Below are 20,009 nucleotides of genomic sequence, written 5' to 3' on the forward strand. Positions count from 1 at the left end.
GGCCGCGGAACAGGCGGACGGCATTCGCCAGCATGTACAGCTGGCTCCAGCCTACTGAGCGCCCACAGCGGCACCAACGCCCGTTATAACGCCTCATGTGGACAGCACTGCGCACACCTCCACTCATCCCCTGAGCGTGTACACGCCTCATGATGACAGCCGAAGTGAAACGCAGCGTGTGGAGGCTTCCTCGCAGCCCTTTCGCCTCACTGGCAGCGGCGGCGAGGGCAATGGCGTGGCATGTCACCATGACGACCATTACAGCACATCACAGAGAAGCTAGAACGGGGGAATGAGCAGTATTCCAGGCTGAGTGCCCCAGCGGCAGCGCCCGCAGCACCACGGCGCCAGGGCTGGCTGCAGAAGCCTGCTGGTTTTAACCTATCGGTTAATTAACTGCAGAGCTCGCTAATTAAGCCGGCTGCCACTAATCTGTTGATTAAGTAGACAGCAGGGCTCGCGGCAGAAGCCTGCCGGTTTTAACCTCGGTTAATAACCTGGAGAGCTTGCGGCATTCCTCTGTCCGAGACACGCCTCCTACACACGGTCATAATAAACCCATGAGCGCCGTTATAACGCCTCATGTGGGCAGCACTGCACACACCTCCACTCATCCCCTGAGCGTGTACACTCCTCATGATGAGAGTCGTGTCGGTCCAAGCCCACCTGGGGTTGCCTCACGCCCTGTGTAAACCAGCTGCCTATAACCTGTCGGTTAATAGCCAGCAGGTCTCGTTGCTAAAGCCTGGTTTTAACCTGTCGGTTAATACATTTCAGAGCGCGCTAATTAAGCGGGCTGCCACTAATCTGTTGATTTAGTAGACAGCAGGGCTCGCTGCAGAAGCCTGGTTTTAACCTGTTGGTTAATAAACTACAGAGCTCGCGGCATTCCTCTGTCCGAGATACGCCTCGTACACACGGCCTTAATAAACCCATGAGCGCCGTTATAACGCCTCGTGTGGACAGCATACACACACCTCTCATCCTCTGGGCGTGTACGCGCCTCATGATGAGAGACGGAGTGAAATGCAGCGTGTGGAAACTCCCTCGCAGCCCTTTTGCCTCACGGGCAGCGGCGGCCATGGCGTGGCTCGTCACTATGACGACCATTACGGCACATCACAGAGAAGCCTCTCCCCCCAGCAGTTCCATGGGATACAAGAAACACTCCCGTTATCCCAGGAACAGGGTCTTGCGCGGTTTTTACCCCCGCTATTTTTCTAAATCTCGGAAAAGAACGGGGGAGTCGCCCCGTTGCTGTACAATCAAACATGTGTTGATTTGCACAGACAACAGGCCACGGCTATGGAAGCAGCCTACCTCAATCGCCAGGGAGGAGTACGATCTGCGCAGCTTCTGAACGCAGCCAGGCGGCTGCTGTTCTGGGCACGCACACACGTTGCTCTCCATCGGAGCAATGTATATTCCCGGCGAATTGAACAGAGGGGCTCGCAGAACGCAGCAGCCGTTCTGCGAGGAGTATGGAGACTCAGACCTGTGTCACGCGCACTGGCGCCTCAGTGGGAATTGGCTTTGATGTTGCGCGCACTAAAGCAAAGCCCCATTTGCACCTGATCAGGTTCCCCTTAAACTGTGTTCAGCCAAAGTAGTACTGCTTTTGGCTCGAACAGAGAAAAGGGTGAGTGATTGTCTGCTCTCTCTGTGGCTCCGTCATTCCTCCGGATCCAAGGAGATGGCAGTTCAGCTGTTTTACGCCCTAACCCGGCTTCATGCCTAAGGTCATCACAACTCTTTTAGAGTCGAGAGTGATCACCCTGGCTGGCTTATTCCCCCCTCCTCACAGGTCGGAGGAAGAAGCCACGCCTCATCTCCTCTGTCCTGTGCGCGCGCTGTCCTGCTATGTGGCGCGCACGGCGGCCTGGCGCCGTTCTCAGCGCCTGTTTGTGCACTATAGAGAGTGCTCGATCGGGCAGCCTCTGTCTGCACAACGGCTGTCACACTGGCTGTGTGAGGCGGTCTCACAGGCGTATGTCTCCTCTGGGGTGGAGCCCCCGGAGAACATTAATGCACACTCCACCAGAGAAATGTCCTCCTCCACGGCTTTGCACGGAGGAATGTCAGTGGAAGATATTTGCACGTCTGCATCTTGGTCTTCCCCCTGTTCATTTACTCAATTGTATTTGAGGGATGTCTCCCTTTCCTCTCTGACGCACCCTGTACTGGGTGTCCTGTCGGAGTGAGTGACGGCAGGGATCCAGCTGAGCGCTCTCCTGCCTCTCTGACACGCAGAGAGCTGCTGTTCCCCCTCGATGATCGCTGGGCAAGGTGGGACCTTCGTCTCTACTTTCTCACAGCGGCCGGTATGTATTGTTCCCAGCCTTCACCCCGTCGGGAAGGGAAGATAGGCATGTGTTGCTATGTTCCAGGGACGGTGATGCGCCATTACGCATGGCACAACAGGCAGGGGGTGTTATTGAGCAGGTGTGTCTGTGCTTCTAGTGCTGGGCGGACCCAGTGGGGCGCAGACTACATCATGCTTCGCCCTTAACCCAATAGCGATAGCCTTAGAGGGCGAAGCCATATACGAAATATATCTGAGGTTACCTACTGTAACCCAGCTTCTATGAGTAATTGTGCAGCCCTCTAAGCGCCGGGCCCCACTGGCTCCACGAATAGCTGAAGAAAAGTAATTTTTTATGGGAGCAGATTGCCGGGCCTCCTTCCTATTTATACCGGAAGGAGGCCCGAGGGTGGGGCCCACCTTGCGGGTGGGCGTGGACTACAAGCTTTCAGTGCTGCGCAGGGGGATTACCCAATAGCGATAGCCTTAGAGGGCTGCGCCATTTACTCATAGAAGCTGCGGTTACAGTAGGTAACCTCAGTTACCTTTCTTTGGCAGAGCGAGGCTTGCTTGACAAATAAGGCAAATAACCTTTGAATGTGACATCACAAACAAACATTCTTCCTCCCATTCTGGGTGGAAGTGGTATGTCTTTCGCTTCTTGCTCGGTCCCGCAGTCATTTTGTTGTTTGTCTCTTTAACTTAATTTGAGTTTTACCGGCACTTGACTGATTTTGTATCGCTTTGCATTCTGGGTTAACAGACTGGAAAGCGATAGGTCGCTTTTTCTCTCAATCAAGTAAACTCCTGAATTAAGTGGCAGGGAGGCCAAGGGAGGAGGGATCAAAACCTGTTTTGTCTATTTTAACGGAGCTGGATTTTTGTTTTATGAATGACTCACGTTCTACCAGCATTCGACCGGTTGACGTACTGGGCACCTCTGGGCTAAAGAGACAGCCCCTTCTCCAGGAGTCCGTGGAGACCAAACCAGAGCATACATTATTTGAGTGAATATTGGATTTTCTTTTATATTCTTCCCCAGAGACATGTGTTTGCTGCACCCGGTCTCACCAGAATGCGTGACTCCACCACGACTCCTTAACACCGCATTGCGTGGTGGACAGTGAGCTTTTATTCTATAAAACGTTTTTAAAATCTACTTTATAGCATGTAGTAACTCACGGGAGGCTTCTTTTATTTTATTTGTATTCATAATAATTTTTATTTTTCGTCAGAATGTATTATGGTGCATTAGTTACACATTTGTGTTCTCAAAAAACAGTGCATTGTGTGTAATACAACTGTGATTTGTATTACATTAGTTTGTTTTTAAGGAAGGCCAGAGCTTCAGCTGTGTCAAATAGATTGTTCCCTTTAGTTAACGTTTTTTAAAAGATAATTATATTCCGATTTGATCATGTCCCCTTTATTGTATTACGGAGTGCATTGTGAGCGTCCATTCCCATTGGATAACGCAGGATTTTACACCCGGAAGTAAGTATTCTCCTTACTGTCGATTTATTTGACAGTGATATCTGCACTACTCATCATCTCAAACACACCAGATTATCCTTGTTCATTACACAACATTGATTGGTTTAAATTGTGTACAATACTTTTGTATTTCCCCCTTCGATTCGGAGAAAAAAATATCTGTTCAGAGTTTAGGATGGCAGAAGACACTACACTACCCAGAATCCTTAGCTATTGTTCCGCTTTGCCTCAAGCTCTGTGATTGGTTGACCTCCAACTGCATTCCATAATGAAAAAAAACGTTTTGTAAAAGAGAAAATCATACTTTATTCAGCAGTGCTTGCTTTACTCTTTGAAAGTCATCACATGAATGCATTGTAATAAATGGTTTGGCTGCATTAAATATTACACATCTGTCGTAGTTCTTTATTTATCTACAGAGATCGGGCCCCAGAATAGACCGGAAACTATTCTTTTACCGTTCCGTTTTAATTTCACAATAATAGTTAGTCGTAATAATTTGTTTTGATATTATTGTTTTTTATTAACTACTAGACCGCTGGGTCATGTTAAGACCATCTTTTCTGTGTTGCTGTGGGTTTTTTCCATCGCTTTTGTGTTACACATATCAAAACAATAACAGAATATACCCGTCGTAAACTAAACCAGAAACAGCAGTATATTTTATGTTGTTAACACTGTAAACTTGACAGCCTTTTAACCCAAACCACCTACTGGCTAAAGCACGTTATTACACGTTTAGAGTCATTGCAATGCAGGAAGATTGTGTTGCTTTTTAATGACTGTTTTAAAATGCCTTTTTCTTAATGTCTTTCATTTTTGTAAAGCACTTTTGAATGTGTTATATTTTATGAAAACATTCAAATATTAAGAGTACATACAAAATAGGAGGTCAATGATATAAATATAGAATAGAAAATATCAATAAGATACTGTAAATAATATCTACAATAAAACAGTTTAGTGCCTGATAGGAGGATGTGCAACATATTTAAACATTAAAGAATACTTTAGGCTAAGGTCTTCTCTGATATAAGAAAAAAGCTTTGGGGGTATCTATCTACAGATAATTATTAAGCCTGACAAAGTACTTAACGTCTAATATATTGCATGGTTTGTTTTGGAACTTGACAATCAACTTTCCTGCAATGTTAACTATGTTGAAGCACTTATTTTAATTGATATTATACATATTAATTATACTCTTATAAGATGTTGGAAAGAATAAGAAATGTGCAGAATATGTGTAATGGTGGAGGTACACACACATTGATAGATGTCTTGTAATGCACTGTTGAGGAACCTGTGACCTACGTTTTTCATTCATTGCATAACTACACCGTAGTTGTGTATGATATGTCAATAAACCTTTGAAAATCTTGAAATCTTGAAAGGGATGTGCAAAATAGCAATAATATACAGTCTTTAATGAACTATTAGTAGAGAATAACGAGTAATGAATATACTTTATAGAGATCTGCAGATACATGTTTAGTCTTCTCCAGCAGCAACTATCAAATATCTCTCCTGATTGTTGGCACTTGACAATCACCTTCCCTGAATTGTACTCAGGTGTAACTAAAGTCTGCTTTAAGGGTTGTTTATATTTCACATCATTAATCAGAATCTGTAAAGTAACTAAAATAAATGTAGTGGAGTAAAATACCAGGTTAACCTTAAAGAAAGCCCTCAGGATTATAAAAGACCCCCATCGCCCCAGCCACAAACTGTTCTGTCTGCTGCAGTCTGGCACAACAGCCGCATTCTAGGAGAGGATGTGGCTGTTGTGGAGGACTATAGTACCTGGGAGTGCACTTATGGGCTGAACTGGAGGATCAACACTGACGCTGTGTACAAGAAGGGGATGAGCAGACTCTATTTTCTGAGGAAGCTGAGATCCTTCCACGTGTGCAGCAAGATGCTGGAGATCTTCTAGTCTGTTGTGGCCAGTGCACTCTTCTTTGCTGCGGTCTGCTGGGGGGGCAGCATCAGAGCCGGTGACACCAGCAGGATCAATAAACTGATCAGGAACGCTGGGTCTGTCATCGGCATCAAGCTGGACCCCTTTGAAGCTGTGGTGGAGAGGAGGACACTGAACAGGCTGTTGTCCATGATGGATAACCCCACCAGCAGCTGGACAGTCAACGGAGCTCCTTCTCCAACAGACTGCTGCAGCTCCGCTGTCACAAGGACCCATACAGGAACACATTCCTGCCCACTGCAATAACTCACCTCTTGCTGGAAGAGAACTCTCTGCTCCATAGTTTCTCTAATACAACCTCGCTGTACATTGTACACATATATAATCTGTTCAATATTTGATATTCCATTGTCATATATTTTTGAATATGTATATTTGCATATATAATATCTACATGTATATTTTCTATTTTCTTTTCTTTCTATTCTTGTTTATTTGTGGTTTTGTTTTATTGTAAAATGCCTTGTCTTTTATGCTGCTGCAACAAAAACAATGTCCCAAATTGCGATCAATAAAGTCCCATCTTATCTTATCTTACATCCGGACCAAAACCACCAGACTCAGGGACAGTTTCATCCCACAGGCCATAAGACTATTAAACACCTGAACTTTGAAATAACATCCATAACATTCATCTGGCTGCTACTTAGAAATGATTTGTCTAATATATCATATATTCCAATCACTTGTATAGACTCTTATTGCACTATTTCACTTTTTACTATTTGTATTGACTTGCACTATTTGTTCTGTGTATCTGTTTTATTGTGTTGCACTGTTGGAGGAGCCTGTGACCTGGGGGGGGGGACGACACACGTTCGATTCCTGTTTTGAATAGTGTGGGTTTCATTCCATTTCAAAATGCTGTTTGACGCTCGGCGTCAACTTCACGCACTGCCACTCCAACATCCAATCACAGAACTTGAGGACAAATCACGGGGTTTGTCAAGCAAAGCACATGGTGTAGGATTCTGGGTAGTGTAGTGTCTTCGGCCATCCTAAACTCTGAACAAATATTTGTTTCTCCGAATCGAAGGGGAACATTACAAAAGCATTGTGCACAATTTAAACCAATCAATGTTGTGTAATCAACAAGGATAATCTGGTGTTGATGAGTAATGCAGATATCACTGTCAAATCAATCAACAGTAAATAGAATACTTACTTCCGGGTGTAAAATCCTCCGTTATCCAATGGGAATGGACGCTCACATTGCTCTCCGTAATACAATAAAGGGGACATGATCAAATAGGAATATAATTATCTTTTAAAAACCGTTAACTAAAGGGAGCAATCTATTTGACACAGCTGAAGCTCTGGCCTTCCTTAAAAACTAACTAATTTAATAAAAATCACAGTTGTATTACCCACAATGCACTGTTTTTTGAGAACACAAATTCGTAACTAATGCACCATAATACATTCTGACGAAAAATAAAAATGATTATGAATACAAATAAAATAAAAGAAGCCTCCCGTGAGTTACTACAAGCTATAAAGTAGATTTTAAAAACGTTTTATAGAATAAAAGCTCACTGCTGGACGTTGTAGAAATGCGTGTGTGCACCACGACTTGCTGTGTAAATAGTCATCTGTTTGCTAATTTGTTTACAAGGTGATACCACGTCCATGTTCTGTGGCTTCCAAACACAAATGTTACGAATGGGTGAAGCAGGTAGGACTCAAAAGCAGAGTAACGAAAAGCGAGCTTTATTAAAGAATAAAGCTGTGGCAAAAACAAGGCAGAATCCAAAATATCCAAAGCAGCACAAGGAACACAGACCGTGGAGTAACATAGACAGAAAGCAGACAGGCGGGAAACGGGGGAGAACACTTTACACAATAAGACAGGAAACCCAAAGACAAGAAAAACACCAACACAGACAAAACTACAAGCGTGACCTAACCTGAGAGCCCTGACTGCACCTTGTTAAAGTGTGTCAAGGCATAATTAACTTTGTAAACTCTTTGGCAAAGCTTAAGGTAACTGTGCTTATTATAAGCTAGTTGTACACCTTTGTTTACCAACAGTAAGATTTGAATATGGTTTTTTTGATTGAAATGTAGTCAACAAGCATTATACAGGAAGAGAGAAGGTAACAACTTCATCACTGAAACAAAAAAGGAGGTAACCGAAAAACTGTGCCCACATTATTTATAATAAACAGTCCTTAAAGTTGTTGCATGTATTGTCTGAAATGTTTCAAGACCCAACAAAAATTAAAATAAACAAACCTTTTTGTTTTGTTTGACAAAAAAAATGCAACAGAAGCGCAACAATAGAAATAATAAAACCCCCAAACTGACAAGACATACAGGATATTTTGCTCACATATCTAAACATTTGACATCACCACAGGGTGTCAATTAAAATGATATTTTAAATTGGGTCTGTGGTAATTATACCTGCCTGTACATGAATATAGAATACCTTTGTATTGAGGTAGATTGCTACATGTAGGGCCTTTTAATGTGCAGCACATGTTCATGAATGGAGAACTCACCCACTGGCTGGTAGCCCTGCCTCGTAGGACCTCCGAACGGGTTGCGACTGCCAAAAGAGCCCCCGTCAATGGACCCGTATGACATCCTGTCTGATGGCTGTTGGCCTGTCAGCTGTAGGCGCCTGGGGAGGGAACAACAAGAAAGAAAAAAAAACAATGTATATCCACTTTGCTCTTCCAGACTAAAAGTGATGCACTCACGGCACTCACGGTAAGTGACCAGACAAAAGCTGTGGACACTGGCATTCCAAAAAGCGTACTGGTAATGGAGGTTTTAGCACTGATCGAGGTTTACTGAAACTGTCCAAGTCGGTTTATTTACTGTCTGTCTTCTTCTGAACTTCCTGTTAGTGTTTACTTCCTGTCTGTCTTCTTCTGCTGTTCCCTTTAGTGTTTACTTCCTGTCTGTCTTCTTCTGCTGTTCCCTTCAGTGTTTACTTCCTGCCTGTCTCCTTCTGCTGTTCCCTTCAGTGTTTACTTCCTGCCTGTCTCCTTCTGCTGTTCCCTTTAGTGTTTACTTCCTGCCTGTCTCCTTCTGCTGTTCCCTTTAGTGTTTACTTCGTGTCTGTTTTCTTCTGATGTTCCTTTCAGTGTTTACTTCCTGTCTGTCTTCTTCTGCTGTTCCTTTCAGTGTTTACTTCCTGTCTATCTCATGGATGTATAATAAGAACTGGATACAGCGTGGGAGGCGGGGTCTCGTTCTTTCCTATGAGAGCTGCTCATTGGCGCATGAAGACAAAATGGCCCAATTTTTGAGAGAGCGAAACGTCACAGATTACCCATCATGCCTGGCTGTCAGAGCAGAAGTACCCATATGTGCAGTCACAGAGCACGCGCCCCTTAAGCACCGCCCCCCGAGCTCCCACTCTCGGCTCACTAGAATGAATGGAAGGAGAAAATAAATGTAGATTCGGCTTTTAGGGCATTTTACAACTTTAAGGACCGAATGATTCTAATAAGGGCTATACAACAGTTCATACTGGGAAGTTTATTTAGTTTAAAAAAAATTTTACAGACGATTTACAGACGTCTCTTTCCCCATGTTAGTCAATGGGGAAAAGTTGTTTTGATACGGAAGTTGCAATACCACCGTTTGGACACAACGCATATTGGCACAGAGTCCGGCGCACTTCCTCGGGGCGTGGTCTATCTCCGTCTGCTGTTCCCTTCAGTCATTCCTTCATGTCTGTCTTCTTCTTCTGTTCACTTCAGTGTTTACTTCCTGTCTGTCTTCTTCTGCTCTTCCCTTTAGTGTTTACTTTTTGTCTGTCTTATTGATTTCTGTGACATCAAGCGTTCTGTCTTTTAACCTCTGCCCTTCACACATATAACACTTTGTTTTTTGATGGAGAAAACAAATGTTTCTCGTCAACATCTGACTTCTTTCTGCGGATGATATAAATGCACATCGTCCCTTGATCCCCCTTAGCATTTATTTTTGCCAAAAATAACAGACCTCTGGCAGGTCCGAATTGACCAATCAGAATCGAGTTGTTAATTAAGCCGTGTGATAAGGAATACGAGGTCTTCCTATTGAACATCCTTCAAGATTGCGCCGTGTTTGTACTTCTCTGTGACTTCTACATTCAGCCAAAGAAATTAATGTATCACTCGACTCTCTCAACCCGCCATGCACTGGACCTGCTATTAACCAGAAACTGCTCTGCCAGTACTACTTGTTAAGTGTTGAGCATGAAAAGCTGTGGAATTATACATGTTGAATACATTAGGGATGTCAGTGTTCAAATATTTTGGAGTCAGCCTCTTTAGAATGTTAACCATAACCCACTTACAGAAGAGTCGAGAGGATACAGAATACTCATCTGAATACGGCAGAAAAGGTCAAATCATCATGTGAACATGTGTTTCACCCGCGGCCAGAGAAACAGATGAAACTCTAATCAACAACCCCCCCCTCAGCACTTCAGCAACTCTATCAAAGGTCATAATATCAGACTGGTCAAGTGGCCAATGCTCTGTCCCCACCGTGAAAGACAAGCATGCAAACGATTACACTCCAGTCATTGTGCAGCCCTTTGTTAAGGTGAAGCCAGTGAATCCTGCCTATAGGAACGGCATTATGGGTAGGAAACGGGACAGAGGAGCGGCCATTACGGGGACACAGATTCACTGGGCCACGAGAATGTTTAATCCGATTTATTTTTGTAGAGAAGGGAGATTAATTGCTTTTGGCAGTCCATAAACAATCTTCACTCTGCTTAAAGTCAAGCCCAGCGACTGCACCTCACGTCCCTCCGAAATGTGAACACACCGCCTCTATCTGCATGCACGATGCACACCCATGGATGCACACACACACACACACACACACACACACACACACACACACACACACACACACACACACACACACACACACACACACACACACACACACACACACACACACACACACACACACACACACACACACACACACACACACACACACACACACACACACACACACACACACACACACACCCTTACCCTTCACCACTGTGCAGATTTATAAAGTCCCCTAGTTCTTCAATCTTTTTGCTCATACAAGGGCAAACTTAGTCATTTCTGTCAGGAATAACTTGATCAATCTTATTACATTTTTCAAGTTGGCATGTCTCTTTGCAATATGTCTTGTTAAATAATTGTATTTATATGTTATGATGTAAAAAGGCAGAATCAGTACTCTTATACAAGAATGAATTATGTCTTTTCTGGTTAAGCAAAGCTACAAAATGATGTTCATTGATTCAAAGACACTCAACTGTAAATTATGTTTCCATGGAAACATGTTTTCTGGACCATGGTTGAGGCTTGAAACATGAGTGTTTTGCAAATTATTCTCAGAGTTCTGAGAGCAGGAGAGTTTTGCCATCTTGAAAAATATATGTAAAATCGAACTATTTAATAATTCATGTTTAGTCTATTTCTATTTTTTGAACATTAGTATTGCTTTTATATTTGTTTTGTTATTTCAAATTGATGTTTTTTTTATTTGAAACTGGTCGGTGTTTACATCCCACCGAATGTGAACGTGCAGGAGGCACAGCGCACACTCGCCGACCAGATAATGTGTTTGGAGAGGACTTATCCGGACTGCCTAGTTATTGTTCTTGGTGACTTGAAAGGCAACCTCAGCCATGAACTTCCTAAATACAAACACTTTGTTAGATGCCCCACCAGAGAGGGGAATCTTTTGGATCCCTGTTACACCACCTTCGGCCGTTAAAGGGCCACCTTTATCTCCGCCCCTGACACACAAGCAGCGGTTTGATTGGCTAGAGCTTGTACTGGCATATGATTTGATTGGCTGGCGCTGGCTACTCCGGCGTCAGAAGTTGAACATTGTTCAACTTCTGACGCCAGAGACGGACCGCTATGCTACCCACAATTCAGTTCGGCGAATAGCGAGGCAACGTGACGTCACCCCATTCAAAGTGAATGGGCAGACGCGTTGGAAACCTTTTTTGAAGCTGTAGTGTGGACGGGCCGTAAGCCCTCTGCTCTGGCTCCCTCGAGCTCAGACACAAATAAGAAGGAAATAAAATAAAAGTATTTGTAGGACTATTTATATTTTGTTGCATGGTTGAAAATGTTTGGTATCTTGTATTTTGAGGTGATACTGTGACACATGAATAAAAAACAAAACGGTTTTAATTAGGTCAACTAAAATATGCGTCACATCCTGCTACGGTCCCGCGCGAGCGCCTTTTCTTGGAGGCGAATAACCTGACCCCCGGCTCGATGAGCGAACTATGGATACATCAAAGAAAAGTACCGGAGGAACACAGGATTTAATTCTGCGTGGACAGAGTTGTCTGCTTTCACAGCAAACAATGCTGGTGTACCGGTATGTTTGATATGTAGAGAGAAGTTGTCAACGGTGGTGCAGCCTTTACGTATCGAGGAACAACACGGGAGAGGAAGACAGCTGACGATCTTCAGTCATCATTCAATGGGGTATGTAATTTATTTCAGAAAACACTTTGTTATATATTCCATGGAATGCTCTTAACGTCCCGATAGCAATGAATATATTAAATGCTTTGACAATAAATACATACAAAATTAATCTGTGGAAGCCGTAGCGCTGTAAAAAGCACGACCAATCATCTTAGCCGGCCCGGCTAAAGTAACTGGACGGCCTACCTGCCTGTCAGCCTTCCATCTGTGCACACACTTATCTCGTGCCCTCATTGGTCATGTGCGCGCAGTGGAGGTTCTAGACCAATTTGACTGGGGGGCCAGTTATTTTCTGAGGGGGGCACATTAAATGCAGGACGAAAAAGAGAACTAGACAGTATGAAGTAATTGCGCATAAGAAAACAATGCAATACATGCCACGTTCCAGCATGCTTCAAATCCTCCACCAGCATCCCGGTTCCCAAGAAAACAAGGATCTCAGGATTAAACGACTACAGACCCGTCGCCCTGACCTCTGTGGTTATGAAGTCTTTTGAGCGCCTTGTCCCACATCAAATCCATCACATACCCCCTACTGGACCCCCTGCAGTTCGCCTAGAGAGCCAACAGGTCTGTGGACGACGCTGTCAGCATGGCCCTTCGCTTCCTCCTCCAGCACCTGGACTCAGCAGGGACCTACGATCCTGTTTGTGGACTTCAGCTCCGCCTTCAACACCATCATCCCGGCTCTGCTGCAGGACAAGCTCTCCCAGCTGCACGGGCCCGACTCCACCTGCAGGTGGATCACAGACTTCCTGTCTGACAGGAAGCAGCACGTGAGGCTGGGGAAACACGTCTCTGACCCCCGGACCATCAGCACCGGTTCCCTCAAGGCTGCGTTCTTTCCCCTCTGCTCTTCTCCCTGTCCCCCACCAGCTGCACCTCCAGTCTGTCACGCTCCTGGAGTTCAGACGACACTACGCTCATCGGACTCATCTCTGGGGGGGGGTCTGCCTACAGGTGGCAGGTGGACCTTCTGGTGACCTGGTGTGGGGAAAACCACCTGGAGCTCAACGCTCTCAAGGCCGTGGAGATGGTTGTGGACTTTAGGAAGAACGCAGCCCTCTGTGTGACTCCTCATCACTCTGTGTGACTCCTCATCACTCTGTGTGACTCCTCTGTGTGACTCCTCATCACTCTGTGTGACTCCTCTGTGTGACTCCTCTGTGTGACTCCTCTGTGTGACTCCTCATCACTCTGTGTGACTCCTCATCACTCTGTGTGACTCCTCTGTGTGACTCCTCATCACTCTGTGTGACTCCTCTGTGTGACTCCTCATCACTCTGTGTGACTCCTCATCACTCTGTGTGACTCCTCATCACTCTGTGTGGCTCCTCATCACTCTGTGTGACTCCTCTGTGTGACTCCTCATCACTCTGTGTGACTCCTCATCACTCTGTGTGACTCCTCATCACTCTGTGTGACTCCTCATCACTCTGTGTGACTCCTCTGTGTGACTCCTCATCACTCTGTGTGACTCCTCATCACTCTGTGTGACTCCTCATCACTCTGTGTGACTCCTCATCACTCTGTGTGACTCCTCATCACTCTGTGTGGCTCCCCAGTAACTGGAGTCTTTCTGCTTCCTGGGCACCATCATCGCCCAGGACCTCAAATGTTTACTTCCTGTCTATCTCATGCACGTATAATAAGAACTGGATACAGTGTGGGATGTGGGGTCTCAGATGAGGGAGCAGATGAGCAGATGTTCTGCTCCCTCACCAAAAAAGCCAGCTGAAGAAATTCAACCTGCCAAAGACGATGATGGTGAACTTCTACACCTCCATCATGGAGTCCATCCTCACCTCCTCCATCACCATCTGGTACGCCACAGCCAAGGATGCAGCGTGTCATCCGCTCTGCAGAGAGGGTGATCGGCTGCACTCTGCCATCCCTCCACCACCTGCAGGCCTCCAGGACCCTGAGGCGGGCAGGGGAGAGAGTGGCCGACGCCTGCCACCCTGGACACAAACTGTTCACCCCCCTCCCCTCTGGCAGGAGGCTGCGCTCCATCAGCACCAACACCTCTAACCACCTGAACAGTTTCTTCCCCTCTTAAACAAGGCCCGCCCCCCCACTGACACTTTACCTCTGCCACAACGCAGACTCTATGCACACACAATGTACACTGTATCCGTGTTCTTGTCTTTTTTATTACTGCCGATTTTTACTCATATTTTATTTCTCTTTTGATTCCATTCCATTGCAATGTAAATACTGATATATTTTACTATATTTCTTCTAGTTCCCTACCTGTGTATTTATATGTACGCACCATGACGTGTAAACCTACCTGGTAATAAACCGGTTTCTGATTCTGATATTAATCTCAACTTGTTTTACTTTTCTTGTTCTCCAGTCATTTACCTGCAACGCGGTTTTTTAAATAATAACCTGAGTAGAATACACTTACAATACAATACACATAGTAATACAATTGGATACAAATGTATTATTTTGTTTCATTTGGAGGATATAAATATATTACGCTTATCTGTGGTTTTGTATTTTTAATGTTAATTTCTACTTTTAGATCATATTAGTTTTTTTTACTTTAACGTTTGGAACATGGAATGGATAACTGGTAATGTTAACTGAAAACAATTCAACTCAAACCTCTCAATGAACACGTCTACAGTGAATACAAACATTGGCTACATTTGTTATTTTAACTTTAAGTGAAATAATAAAGGAACATTAATACAATAAGTATTACATTTGGTTAAAAGTGTTTATTTTGTCTTCTTCAAAAAGTAAAATTATATTTTGTAATACAAAACAAAACAGTGCCAACATAGCCCTTATCTTATTTGTAATATATGAATGAATACATCTGCTCATAACAGATCATGTCAGTGAGGACGTCAGATTGACTGCTTCTGTGAGAGTGAATCTAAACTGTTGTTTTTACCTCTAGCATTCCTGCCTGTTGCGTTACTATGCCAACCATCAACCGATATGTCATTGCTGGTAGCATGTGTAAATATTACCAGGGATGTTCATGCAGCGATTTTCATATGCTATGCTTATTTCTGATGTTTTACTTTTAAAAGGACACGCCAGAACAAAAGGCACCCGGGTTGACTCGACACCCTCTGAGTGATAATAGAGACTAACCCTTGTTTTTATAATAATTATTACACTATCTTTACAACACTTATTTACAATGCAGGTCTAAACCAACGTGGCACAACACTGACAACTGAAGGACACACAACCAACTCCACAGAAGAAGAGGTAATCGTCCTTCATCAGCAACGTCTAATTAAGGCATCCTGAAAATCCCTTCTCTTTACTCCCGCTTGAAAAATAAAAATTATAAATGTTCTTGAAGGTAATATATTTCTTTTAAAAGCAATTTCAGAGCAAACAAACGACATGTCTGGGTGAGGACCGGCCACTGATAGATGCAGACAGGGGGCTGATGGAGGAAAGGCCCTCACTCCGGTAAACAGAGCCGCAGTGAGGCGAGTGTGTGCACCCTGTGTGACGCTGCAGGACTCAGAGAGGATGGAGAATATGGCACAGTGACTGGACCCACAGCTACTCCCCCCCCCACTGCTTTGTGGGGGGGGTGTGTGTGTGTGTGTGTGTGTGTGTGTGTGTGTGTGTGTGTGTGTGTGTGTGTGTGTGTGTGTGTGTGTGTGTGTGTGTGTGTGTGTGTGTGTGTGTGTGTGTGTGTGCGTGCGTGCGTGCGTGCGTGCGTGCGTGCGTGCGTTATAGTTGAAGGCTGACATCAGTATTTCTTCTAAGTCACAAATGGTGTAATAGTTTGTTTTATTAAAGGCCAATGTAAGTATGAGGTGTTTCTATGTACTTGTTTGTTACAGCACCATGTTTACAAGGCATTGCACATAATAAAATAACAAATGTATGTATCCAGTCAATATATGCATTATACATTATACAAGTATGCAATTTGCAATTGTTTTATGTTAAGATGCAAAGTTAGAGTAGAATATGTAAAAGTTGTTATTTAAGGGTTATTGAAAGGTTATACAGAAGGAATTATGGGTAAAAAAATAAACTATGGAGCTGGATGTCTGCTGCTAGCCAGAGATGTGTCAGCAGGAAAACATTATTATCAATTATTTTGGAAAGTCTCTTTATTGAATTGGAATTATCCTCGCTTAATAAGGACATGTTTTTGATTCTGTAGCCGTGACACACAAACACTGCATCATTTGAGACCTAACAGTTTAACAACACACAACATAATGGTGTCAGAGGCTACCTGCCACCTGCTCATCAGGAGTGACAGACACACACTCACACAGCTTAGGGTGCTAGGACACTTGCAAGGTCTGATCCCAGCCCATGGAGTCAACATCATCCCTCCTGATCAACTGCCGTCAGGAAACAGATGTGACCAAATATGCGCAGTGCGGTCAGGTTGGTGTTCCACCCGGTTAGCTTCTCTTAATAACTTAAGCACCGATTCCACTAAGGGTTTATTTTCATTCAAGCCAACTTACTTAGTAACTTGTTGGTGCACTAAAGGAAAATGCAACAGTAGGTGAATATGATAGACTTAACTTATATGTGACCTGCTCTATCGAAATCAGTCGCATTGACCCGAAGACACATTTTGAGTTGTATACACTGCTGGAAAGAGGAGAGTCCCAGCTTTCTAATGATATCAGGATTGTTGTTGTACTTCAAATATTAAGCGAAATATGTCACATTATATGATGACCGTCACCGAGTCCTCATTTTGAGAAAAAGGCCTTCAAAGTTTCCTCTTCTCTGGAATCCATCGATCTGATTGGTTATTAGTTATTAGCGGAGCAAATGATCAAAGTGGTAACAGAGGGAAGATATTTTCATATGGATTACTGGTCTGGGGGAAGCTCGTGAGTGAGTGTGTGTGTGTTTGCATTTGTGTGTATTGTGTTCATTCACGAGAAACACCGGCTGTTGATATGCCCGCTGTGACGTTAAAGGGGACCTATCGTACAAAATGCACTTTTTGATTTCTTTTATACATAAATGTGTCCCCGGTGTGTCGGGGAACTCACGCAGCGTCAGAAAATAAAACTCTTTTCTTTTTTCCTCCGTACCCACATCTTTTAAAAACGGGGGTACAACGAGCGGATACAGGTTTGCTGCCGAAATGACGTCAAATCGGCGGCGGACCCACAGAAAGTTGCTATCAGAAATGCCTGACGCGTTTTGGACGTAATCTCGTCTTTGTTTACATTAACAAGCCTCGCTAACACTCGGAGCTAACCTGTACTGGAGAGCACATGTGTTTTAAAAGCAGGACATAAAAAAAGAACTTACCTTGTGATAAACCCGCAAGAGAAAAAGCATTTGAGCTCCATACTGTTTCAGAAATAATCCTTGATGTGGTTTAGAACAGGATGGCGTTTTATCACAGCAGAATTGAACTTTGTCTCCGTTAGAATTCTGATTAGGCATTAGCTCCAAGCTAATAACCCAAAATCCGTGTTTCTCTAACAGGGCTGCAACAGAGGGGTATGAGCAGTATGAGGCATGGCTACAATGGGTGAACTTCAGACATGTTTGGTATAGGTGTGGCCCTACAATATATGTTTCCAATATAGCATAATAGGTCCACTTTAAGTTACTCCGTTCTCCGCTTGTAATTATGCCGTTACAAGCTTCAAAGTTGTTTTTATCATCTGAATTTGCCGAAACAAGTTTAATATTCTGAAAGCCAAGACTTTTTTTTGTTTTTAAATCAGATGAAAACAAACTGTAACGGACCCTGCCGTGTTATCTATGATTACTATACTCTTACATTCATAATGTCAGCGGAGGGAGGGGGGGCGGCGCTGAGGAACAGCAGAGTGCGAGTGAGAGCTGTCATCTTCCCTTTACAAGCTTCAAACATTTATTTATCGTGTGATTTTGGAAATAAAAGTTTCATATTCTGAAAGCCAAGACTGTTTATTTAAAATCAAACAAAACACCCGAACCCCGAAAAACTATTTTTTTACGAAAATCCACGTTTATTTTGAAATGGCCGTTGCAACTTCCGACTGATTTCGATAGAGCGGGTCACATTTGTGTGGACAGATGAAGAGAACTCAAACCAAAGACACATTCATAATTAAGAGGACATATTGTGCTAATGTTCAGGTTCATATTCATGTGTCATGCCTCTATGTTACAGAAGTAAACAAATGAGTCCATGGAGCATTTTAGGCAGGGGGGGGGGGGTAGTGTGTGGGAGACAAACTCCCTCTGGAGGGAACACAGGGATGTTAGCCTTTGCAGGCTTTTAGAACACAACAGGAAAGGGAACACTCAAAACAGCATTATAGTGCCTATTACATATGTCTACAATACCACAGGACCCTTTACTTCCACATTTAAAAACAAACATGTCATTCATTTACAATTCAATGAAAATATAACATTTGGCAGAAAGTAAGATTTAAAAAAACAAAACTTTTATTTAAACTGATCATGTCACCATTTTTAATTAGTTTAGAATATCTCAGTTGGTTTATGATTTCTGAAGAAAGAATATCTTGAGAATAATTAAATATGTGTCAGGAGGTCTCCGGCTGAGGACTGAGGAACGACTGCATGTTTGAATCACAGTGAAAAAAGAGCAGTCAACTCGAGCTTCTGATTTTTGTGAGTTTCAAAGAAAGCCTTGAAATGATCCCTACAGAGAGAACGATGCGAGCCACGCTGGGTCAAGTATATTTCATTAATCATGCAGTTCTCTTGAGTGAAATATTGCAGGTATTACTGCTTTTTTAGTACTTCAGCGTCCATGTTCATATAATCACAATAAAGCAGAGTGAAGCGCATTCCACTGCGTACATCACATTACAAACCAACGGCCGCCCCCATACGTGTTCCTGAACAGCAGGAACTCAGGCTTGGATTTTGAAATATTGCAGAAAATAAGATCAGTGGTAAACACACATTGTTGATCACGTTTTTTTCAGCAGGATAAACTCCACATATTGGCCCTACGGTGGCCTACGGTGGCCAACAGGTGCAAACGTGCTTAAACTGTAAAAACATTTCCATATGGAGAAATGCGCTGCCATTTCAAAAAGTTGGAAATATAAAAACACAAATGTGTCAAAACACATACAACTGTCACTGTTGTTGGAAAGTTACCCAAAATGTTGCTTTATTGGATGAGATGTATTACACTGAGATCTGATGTAAGCTAGCTAGCTAACATCATGTCAAACATACTGACTAACTCTGCAACAGAGACAGTTGTCCAGCTTTATAATCCTGACACCAAGCGCTCCGGTCCTAACATTGTGAAAACCACAAAGCTGAATTAAACCCTTATTATAAACCCACTGACTTTGAGACGAGAGAGCTGAAAGGTTGTAAAAAGTCATTTCCTGATTTGAGGACTCTATATGTGATATTTAATAAAAGGCCATCGCAGACCTATATATCCATGAATCCCTGCTGTGCGTGATATGTATCACTGCACGTCGGCACAGACCACAAGCTTGAGTGCTTGTCTGCTTGTTCAAAAAGGCACTGACTGCATAATGAAATTACATGTAAAAATAACAGCGACCCGAGGCTCACTTTCCTGTCAGCGGTCTGGAATCAAGTCAGAGAGCCACGATGAACACTAACACTGTGACGCGGTTCCTTTTATTCAGGACTGACCCTAATCAGGAAGCTTCCCTTCCCAATCTGCCCACTCCGAAGGAAGCGCCCTGCCTAATTCTCTCACGAACACAATTTAATTGTGTGACTCCATCAGGTTAATGGATAAATAAATGTGTGATGACTAATTTACCAAGCC

At 43.6% G+C, this 20,009-nt stretch overlaps 1 protein-coding gene across 3 annotated transcripts in view; it reads right to left on the minus strand.

The window, feature by feature from the left end:
* The window catches only part of tsnare1 (T-SNARE Domain Containing 1), a 341,252-nt gene that overhangs the window by 260,321 nt on the left and 60,922 nt on the right, over positions 1–20,009 (minus strand). For all 3 annotated transcript variants that reach the window (XR_011644584.1, XM_034101918.2, XM_071205781.1), the window contains exon 2: positions 8,282–8,403. Coding sequence is in view for 2 of the 3 variants with exons in the window: in XM_034101918.2 (XP_033957809.1) it covers positions 8,282–8,366 (85 nt within the window). In the remaining variant the exon portion in view is untranslated. The remainder of the gene's footprint in view (positions 1–8,281; positions 8,404–20,009) is intronic.

This window comes from Pseudochaenichthys georgianus, chromosome 16 (assembly GCF_902827115.2).
Source record: "Pseudochaenichthys georgianus chromosome 16, fPseGeo1.2, whole genome shotgun sequence".
Lineage (NCBI taxonomy): Eukaryota > Metazoa > Chordata > Actinopteri > Perciformes > Channichthyidae > Pseudochaenichthys > Pseudochaenichthys georgianus.